General features: G+C 43.1%; 1 protein-coding gene across 1 annotated transcript; it reads left to right on the top strand.

Moving 5' to 3' along the window:
• The first annotated feature begins 1,470 nt into the window (after positions 1 to 1,470).
• Positions 1,471 to 4,407, top strand: LOC142379084 (homeobox protein Nkx-2.5-like). The gene is made up of 2 exons (XM_075464187.1): positions 1,471 to 2,171; positions 3,266 to 4,407. The coding sequence occupies exons 1-2, from the start codon at positions 1,736 to 1,738 to the stop codon at positions 3,904 to 3,906; spliced, it is 1,077 nt and encodes a 358-aa protein (XP_075320302.1). The 5' UTR covers positions 1,471 to 1,735; the 3' UTR covers positions 3,907 to 4,407.
• The last annotated feature ends 5,463 nt before the right edge of the window (positions 4,408 to 9,870 follow it).

Below are 9,870 nucleotides of genomic sequence, written 5' to 3' on the forward strand. Positions count from 1 at the left end.
AATCTGCAAAGAAGAGTGGGCCAAAATTCATCCGCAGCGATGTAAAAGACTCACTCAGAGTTTGATGGCAGTTAATAGGTCCAGGGGGCAATTCTATTTCCACACAGGGCCAGGATAGCCTTTTCCTTTAATGAATAAAATCATCATTTAAAACCCGTTTGCAGGTTATCTTTTTCTGATATCAAAATTTGTTTTATTATTTGAAACATTTGAGTTTGACCAAACAAAAAGCAAAAACCTCATGAGACAATAGCGTTAGCCTAACGAGTCAATGACCTCCCTACTGATACTGTATAATTTTTGTCGGGGACGCGCTTGTGGCCGGAGCACCGTGCACCTGCCGTGTGTCCAAAGAGGAAAACCCTGCAGGACGAGCGGAGGGGTGACGGAGGCGAGGGGTCTCGCAGCAAAACGGAAAGGGGAACTGATAGCAGCAGATTAGGCCGCGCTAAAAACGTCAGTCAGTTTGCCTGGAGGAATTTTAATTGCCCCGGGGGGCCCTGCTTATCGGCCCACAGCGGGTATTAATACAACACCCGAGATAAAGAGGACCGAGGGACACCGAGCACAGCTGCTGCTGCAGGGCGAGCCGTGCAGGGACAGAGAGAGCGTGAGCCCGACGGAGCCACAGCCTGCTGGACCTCTGGGTCTGAAGGCTTTATAGCTGCTGAGGCCTCAATAAACAGCAGAGGAGGGTTCTGGTCATTCAGGAGTGAGTGACAGATTTACAGGTCCAGCAGACATTTTTATAGCTCTGCTAATGGGACACATTTCTGTACCTACACACAGATGAGCAGTCTGACAGACGTCAAGGATTTGTCGGAACGCTCCCTCCTCCTCCTTAAAGGAGGAAAGGGGTCAGACTTTGTGAAAAACCTCCCTGGCCTTCGGTCAGTAATTTAATTTGGTTAAGTGCGCAATGTGATAAACCCATTCAAATCCAACATCTCATGTCTTTTTCATCAACTTGGTTCACTTCAACACGAATTTGTGCGTGGAACATTTTTACCATAAACCCAAAACCGTTTCCCTATTAATCAGAAAAAACCTGGTTTTACCAACAAACAAAAAAAAGACCCCTGGACCCCCCTCTGACTTGACCTGGCCGGTTGCCCTCAGCAGGCCTCTCCAGGCAGCACAAAAAACGCACAAGCGCCGTACAGAGTTTGCCCAGTGTTATAATGACAACTATAAAGAACATAACTTGAAAAAAGGCTAAAGTAACGTAGATAATCATTTATCTCCCGTCACACAAGACAAGTGAACCGTTTCCTGCAGGAAAACTGTTTTTTTAAGCAAAGAGCAAACAGGTAATCAGGGTGGGAGCTGAAGGATCAGGGGGTCCGGACAGTTCTCCGTCCACCATAGTATAACGTGTCAAAGAATAAAATGAATACACATGGGGTTACGTCACAGACTCTCCACCTCCCCCCTTCTCTCCCAGTGCTTCCCCTCCAGCCCACACCGACTTTCCATTTCACACACACCCCTCCCCCCGACACCAAAAGAGGCTGAGGCGCTCCTTCGCCCGGTCCAAACTCCACTTACAGAGCCCCACATTCTGTCTGTCAGAGAGGAGACCTGCATGGACAAACCCGGCACTAATACCCATGTTCCCCTGCGATTTATGGCAATGAGGGATTCCAGAGGCTTAACGCACCTCCAATTACCAAAGAAAGGGCTTCCTAGCTGAATTATTTGTTAACAAGAAGAGTGGAGAAGGAGAGGGGAGTGCATGTTACTCGGCGGGCTTCATTTCCTCGATGCTGCAGAGCTGGAGCTGGATGACATGATGCTGCAGAGTCCGCTCACCTCCACGCCGTTTTCTGTCAAGGATATCCTCAAGCTGGAGCAGCAGCAGCAGCAGCAGCAGCAGCAGCAGTCTGGGTCCCTGGTGCTCACGCACCGGTTGCACACCCAGCAGCACTTATCTCGGTCTCCTCCCAGGCAGCAGCCGCAGCAGCTTTTCCAAACCCCGCCGTCGTGCATGCTCGCTGGGCCTCGGGACAGCCCTTCTTTCTCGGACGGCGAGGACAACCTGGCTTACCTCAGCGCGCTGGCGGTGCGGGAGGAGGACCGCGGGGACACCAGCCTGTCGCCGAACATGTACGTCCATCCCGGTGTGCAGGGGACCAAGTTGGAGGCCGCCGACCTGGAGGAGCAAGAGAGCAGTGAGTTGAAACACACGCTACTGTACTGCGATGGACAAAGGGCAGCAGGCGAGAGTGAATGACGGAGAGGGAGAGGGCGTCCAAAAGGAAAGGAAAGGTCAAAAACAGAGAAATAATTTAATCAAGTGCAATTGTAACGAATACAACTGACTGTTCTGCATGTTGGCCTCCTGATTTTTTCCTTTTTCTTCTTCTTTTTTTAGCGGTCACTAAATGATTTGCCTGTTTGGCCGCAAAGGGAACTCATAACCAAACCGAGGTCATGTAGCTGTTACGCAGTTTGAGGTTTACTTTTAGATATGAAAAAAAAATACAAATCTAAAGAGCTTCTGTGGAGCTTTCGTGTTCTTTATTTATTTTCCTGTGGACTTTTTCAGCGTCTTTTTTTCATCATTTCGCTGAAGCTGAAAATAAATTAAAAATACAATAAAATAAAATACAATAAAATAAAATAAAATAAAACAAAAGTGCAAATGCGCGTAATGTTACCGTGTAAAACAAAGTAAGGAAATCTTTTCAGATATTTCTTTCAGGAGCCTATCAGTCCCTGGAGGCCTGTTCTCCGCTCCACTTTTTTTCCAATAAAGAGCTATCAAATGGTGGAACCCTGAGACGAATCCAGTAAAGTCTGGAGATGTCAAACACTTTCTAGTGGTTCAGCTGCGCGCCTGCTATTGGAAGTTCTGTTATGATGTGTGGACCATAAACCGACAATTAGTTTAAAGAGGCTTGTAAAAGAAGTGACACCGAGAAGTAGCGCTAATAAACACATACTGCAGGGTACACATAATTATTCATAAACTGCTCAAAGAATAAGAGGCTTTGCCCTTCTAAGTTCAACAACTCAACACACATGCATTCACCACAGATTTTTTTTTTTTGAAATATCATCTTTTTTCAATCTTTTTATCCCTTTCGGTCAGCCTGCTAAGATGTTTGTATTTCAGCTTTTACCCAAGTCAGAGACACAAAATGACCCTTAAAGCATGACACAGTATCAGCGTCATGTACAGATTTAGGAAAAAGGTGGATTTATTTACTTTGACCTTTTTCTTTTATCAACCCTTTTTATCTGACTCTCCCAATCTGCTTAGAGAGCTGCGGGCTGGTGCCGAGGGAGGAGGCAGCGGAGGGCGGGCAGGGTGAGTCGGAGAGGCCGGTGCAAAAGCAGAGAAGCCGGCGGAGACCCAGGGTGCTCTTCTCCCAGGCGCAGGTCTTCGAGTTGGAGCGGCGCTTCAAGCAGCAGCGCTACTTATCAGCCCCAGAGCGAGAGCACCTGGCGACCACCCTCAAACTCACTTCGAACCAGGTGAAAATCTGGTTCCAGAACCGCCGCTATAAGTGCAAACGGCAGCGGCAGGACAAGTCTCTGGAAGCGGCAGGACAGCACCATCCGCCGCCGCCTCGGCGAGTTGCCGTGCCGGTGCTGGTTAGAGATGGGAAGCCGTGTCTGGGCGGAGCGCAAAGTTACGCAGCCGGTGCTCCGTATGGCTCCAGCCCGTACAGTTACAACGGATACCCGGGTTATACTTATAGCAGCCCTGCTTATAATACCAACTACAGCTGCACGTACACCAGCATACCCGCTCTTCCTCCGTCCAGCAACCCCAGCGGCTTCATGAACATGAACTTGGGAAATGTGAGCGGCCTCAGCGGCTCCCCGCAGGCCCAAACACACCAGGGGACAGCGGTTACATCCTGCCAGGGCTCCTTGCAGGGGATCCGAGCCTGGTAGCTTGATCAGAACCGACACATTTTCGCGGACTTATTTGACTTTTGCTCAACCCTCGACCTTTTTTAGAAGTGTGTGTTCACTTGCTCCAAATATCTAAACAAATAAAAGGAAAAAAAGCAGTGTTTCTGACAGTTTGGAAGAATTATGGACAGAATAGTCTGTTGAAAGGCTGGACATCACACAGCCGCTCGTCGGCAGAAATTCGCTTTCTGCTCCAATGTTTTTGCGCTCGTTTTCGGCTGAAGCGCAAAAATCAAACTGCGCCCACGTTTGTGCGCTCCTTCATTTGACAGTTCGTTTTTTTTTAATGATTGTTTTGAATCTTTTTAGAGAGACAGAGTTGCTTTGAAATGTTTTTGGTTCAACATTTATCCAAATAAAATGAAGACGGTGCATGTTGATTCTAACTCGCGCTGTTTTACATGTTACACGTTCAGTGTGGTGTTAAGAAAGAACAATATTAATGCAAATGGCAATAAAATAAAATAATCAGACACAGAACTGTAACCGAATTATTACAATACATGTACCTGTTAATCAGATGCACCTTAGCACATTTTGAGATAAACTCAGTAGATAAACATTTTAAGGGGGAGGCCAGGCCACAGGAACTCTTTGTCCCTCTGCCAGGCAACGTGAAAGGCGGAAGTTTTTCTCTATTTGAGGTCCTTTAAAGGACACGATTAAGCACCTAAAATACCCCCGAAGAGCGAGCTGTAGCCGAGCTAGGGAGCTGGAATAATGGCTCTTATTGGATTGTTGGACAAAAGGTGTGTGGTAGGCAGAGCCGGGTACTCAGCAAAGACAAAAGCGCACAGGGGCCGTTAGATTGACGTCCTAATATTCCCATTTGAGGGACAGGCAGCGGGTTATTCTGAGCATAGAAGGGGACACGCAAGAAAAATGTGGACACTTTTGTTCCCCTTCAGGAGTTTTTTTTTTTCTTTTCTTTTTTTTTTTTTGTTCGGGGAGAAAAGCTCTGCAAGATCCCCAGCCGCGAGGCTTCAGGGGCTGTCGGGTTTGAGGTGCTGGCAGCGGGGAGGCATTTGTCTGAAAGAAGGGGGTATTATTGCTACAAGTTTCACCATTTATACTGATGAGGAAAATGGACGGGGAGCCCTGAGAGAAGGATGGAACAAGCTTCGTGTCCTGCGCCTACTATTTCAGTGTTATTTTTCATCCCAAACCCATGTTACTTTCAGGTAGCAGATCGGAAAATCCAGGAGTCTTATAGATCTTGAAAAAGATTGTTTCAAAACAAATAAAAACCATGTAACCATGTTGAGACACAGGCCTATTTGCCAAAGGTCTTTACACAGCACTGGTGAACATAAAGCTTAGAAATATCCCGTTTTTTGCTCTGTTTACACCAAAGACCTGAATTTAATTTGCATTTAACCCTCAGATTATTTAACTTGATGAGTTGATATGTAGTTAGAAAATGAGAGGTTTTATATAATTTACCCAAAATATCCAAAGTTTTCAGCCTTTACATTTTGAGTATTTTGTGCTTTTTGGGGATCGAATCAGAAATTGTCAACAAAATCATACAACTGACTTATTACTAGTATTTCTAACGGATTTCACAACTTAAAAAAAAAAAAACTAAACAAATAAATAAAAACCCAAGAATTAACGCCACCGTCTCTGCTCTGGGACTTTGTGATGATCTGATAGGTTTATCATCAAGAAGGCTGATTGTTCCTTAAATTACTGACAGGATAATATATTTTATTCTAGAAAGGCTTCCAATAATGGTTCACCGAGGGGAAAAAAATCCTCCTTTACAGTAGTAGTTATCAACAAGCCCTCCAACTCATAGTCTGGTTATAATTAACCATTACACACAAGTGAGAATGAAAAAGACGGCTGTAGTCAATTTCATAAACTCAACTCAAACACGCGCTTCCTCGTTTATGGGCCAAACACCTGTCCAGCTATTTGCTGAAATAATTCTCCAGGAGATAAATTGTCCTGAAAGTTGTGTGAAAATTAGACTGAGAGAGCAGCAATTGCTGTTTTTCTCTGCGCGTAATTGTTCTCCGGTCTGAGAACAGTGGTTTCCCAAAACCATTCTTGTATAATTACACCCACACACTTATGTCCTATGAGAAACAGCAGCTAAGACTGAGAGCAAACAGCAGGACCATTTAGCACCGAAACCTGCAGTCATGTGCGCTCACGCGGATTTAACAGCAGCTGATGGATGACTTCACTCGTTTAAAAACATGAGAAACCATTTTCAGTAGGAAATATTTGAAACTTAGAGAGTAAATATTGTTTGACCCTCATCTCTTATAATTTTACATGCACGTATGAACTCTCCTCAGCTCCATTCAAATCTGCACACACAAAGCCATGTGAGCTGTTATGCGGTGCGTGTGTCGGTCTCTGCGGTCAGACTGAGATGTGTCCGCCTGAGCTGTACCCACTTTGGGGCAAAACAGCTTTAAAGTCCACCACAGTGGCCCGATGCCTCCTCCTCACTAATGGGGATTCTGAGAGGTAAACAAGCAGAGCTGATAAGCTCTGCGCCCTGAAGAGCCGCCGGGCCGCGGGACACACACTGATGGACGCAAATAGAGACGAGACATAGAGGCGTCAGGCAGGTAGACGCGTCACTGCTGGGTCAGCACATAACAACCACCACAATGATGATAATTCACATTAAAATAAGCTTCTTAAATATTTAGAGATGACCATTTCCATCGCACCTATTCTTAACTTTAACATTCACAGTCACAGTAAGACTAAGGTCGTACTTTCATTAGTACATATATGCAGATACAGTTACCACTTGAAGTGTCTGAAAAAAAAAGTAAAGCTCATATAAGTCCTGGTTAGTGGTGGAGGAAATCTTTTGTCCTCGCTTTAAATGAACGTACAAAGATACTTCAGTAAATGTCCAACATTCTGACTGTCACTGTTAAAAGGATTATAAATAACAAAAATACTAGAAGAAAAACTACTCATTGTACAAATAATATCACCTGCTTTATATTCTGTAAAGAAACCAATGGGATGGCCCAAGACGTAAAATCTTATTCTGCAACTCGTTTTAAAGCTGAGATAAATGAAGTGAAACCGGCATGAAAGCATGTTTACACTTTGTTACATTACGATGCAGTTTAATCCAGTTCACAGGGGGGTTATTTAAAGGCACCTAACATGGAGTGAAATAAAGGAATTCCTTTGGTTCTCTTTTGGTGCTCTAAAAGCGTTCACTCTCACACACACACACACACACACACACACACACACACACTTGTTTACAAAGTGTATTATTTGCTCTGGACTGTTCATTTGTTATGTTTCCAATAAACAGCACTGCGGCTGACTCTGACTCACCACACGCACCAGCTTTACGTTTGGATGCAGCATGCACTGTGCACATGTGTGTTAAACACTTTCCCCATGGTTGCCAGTTCAGCTTTTGTGTTTGGAAGTGATCTGACTTCTACCAACACCACTCCTCACAAGAAACCTGCTTTTTGTTTGTTTGTTTTAACATTTCTGCTCTTTGATCAGGATATAAATCAATGCTTAGAATTAGGCAGAAGTAGAATTTCACTCAGAGGGTAGATGCAGTCATGAAGATAGAGTCAGCAAACGAAATAAAAAAATGTTTCACTCTTGTCCTCACACAGAAGCTATTCAATGTTATCCATCTCATTATTTTTCTGAGTTAAACTTAAACTTACACGCATAAAGGGGCAGCATAGAGTTCAAACAGAAATGTTACCATTTGTTGCACGTATGCATACACCAGATTCCAGCAAAATGGCTGTCGAAGCAAACACCAATCACAAATTAAGGAGAAAACAGAAAGAAAATACAAACACAAAAATGAACAAAAAGAGGATGCCCGTCAAACACAGCAAACATTTAGGACAACATGTCAGTGAGTGCAGAGCTGAGACTTTGATGTCAGTTTTGAAAATTCTTAAAGACCTACTGACCTCCCATTAACAGTTCATCTTCTCCACTGAGCAGTGGCTATTACAGAGTATATGGTCTGAAACAGTGTTGGATAGTGAGCCTGCACAACCCGAATTCCAAAAATGTTGGGAGTTGTTGTAAAATGCAAATTAGAGCAGAATGCAATTATTTTCAAATCTTATAAATCAACATTTTATCAACAATAGAAGAAAGAAAATATGTTGAATGTGAGACATTTGACTATTTCATGAAAACCATTAACTGTAAAGTGTGAATGTTATGGCAGAATCACATCTCAAAGCTGGGACAGGTCCATGTTTCCCTCTGTGTAGCATCCCCTCTTCTTTTAACAACATCTGGAAACATCTGGAACTGAGGAGACCAGCTGCTGGACCTCTGGGAGAGGAATGTTGTCCCATTCTTGTCTGACAAAGGGTTCTAGCTGCTCAGCAGTTCTGGGTCTTCTTCATTGTATATTAAATGTTTTCAGTTGGTGAAAGGTCTGGACGGCAGGCAGGTCAGTCCAACCAAAAAATACTGAAAGGATCATTTATGTAGTTTACTCTTACCCTTAGATATGACCCATAACAGTGCCCAGTAAAGTAAGGCCACTTCAAGCGCCAGGAGGGAAAAACTACTAATTTTTAGCATGAACTCATTACAGCATCATTCTCAAGTATTTCCATTATGAAACCACAAAATCCTCATAAGAGGGGGGGTGAATGGTGAGATATGACGATATCTGTTTTACTTCTGAGTTACATTCAGTTACCCACATGAAACACTTTACTAAAACACTTTTTAGGTCATAAACAAATGATCAATATGCCCATATAAAGACTTCTGCTTTCCAAATGTGCAGATTTCCAGTTCCATAAACACGATCTTTGATTTCATCATCCATCTTGTCTTCCGAGAGACTCTGCCTCTCTAAAGTGCTCTTTTTATACCCAGAAGTCGCCAACTAACCTAATTAGTTAGAACATGTGTTTTGGAGAAGTGTTGCTGACATTAAATGCAGGACGAGTTAATCTTTCCATGAAATAGGAAAGTCAGAAATGCCTGACTTTCAGCATTTGATATGTTTTCTGTGTTTTATTGTGAATAAAAAATGAGTCTATGGGTTCAGGATATCATTTCATTCTGTTTTTCATATGTTTTACACAATATATCAGAAACATAAGCATTATGAAGATCATGAGTAATGCTGACCTATTAAAAAGCCATAAACTCTTTGAGCATGTGGATAACCTTGGTAAATATGGCCTATTATGGGGAACTGATTTGTCTTTTGATTAACTGGAGCATCGTGTTACTTCTGGACGTTGTTTTAGAAGCAAGTTTAAAATGGATATATTTGCTTTGTGCCTCTGCATTGGTGATAAAGGTTTCCCACAGTGTAAGAAAACATAGCCAAAAACAGTGAGATTGTTTTGGGATCTTTATGAGGTGGAGGGCATTTCTCACACTTGAGGATCTTCTTTTTTTTTTTTTTTTTTTTTTTTTACAACTTTATTTATCATTTTTCCATATTGAAAACATTGACATCATTAGTTAAGCATTTCTTACAAAAGTTGTGAACTCGCCCCACCCCCCACCCCATCCAGGTGGCTTCGCCACAAACACATCCACAAAAACACTCACGCATCAAACAATGCAAACAGAGCACCAAAAGAAGAAAACAAATACAATCCTGATCTTCTTTTAACATCGTTTTTAACTCGAGACAGAACCCAGGATTTTTAGGATTTAAAAAGATTTAAGAGTTCCAGAATTTCGGAATATGCAACAGCAGAAAACTGACTGAGGGATCGACACCTCAGTAGTATGTATCTCAAAGGTTGTTCAGACCAAAATCAGTCAATAACAAAGGGAGGCAGACACAGACAAGAACTTTACTCCAGGTACTAATGAGACTTGAGATGTGATCCAGTTCACTTCTGTAGGTGTAACAGATGCCAGGACACTGCACAGCAGCAAACTTTTTGCAAAAACAGATTTTTTTACTCTGGAAATTTATGCTAC

Source organism: Odontesthes bonariensis, chromosome 4 (assembly GCF_027942865.1).
Source record: "Odontesthes bonariensis isolate fOdoBon6 chromosome 4, fOdoBon6.hap1, whole genome shotgun sequence".
Classification (NCBI taxonomy): domain Eukaryota; kingdom Metazoa; phylum Chordata; class Actinopteri; order Atheriniformes; family Atherinopsidae; genus Odontesthes; species Odontesthes bonariensis.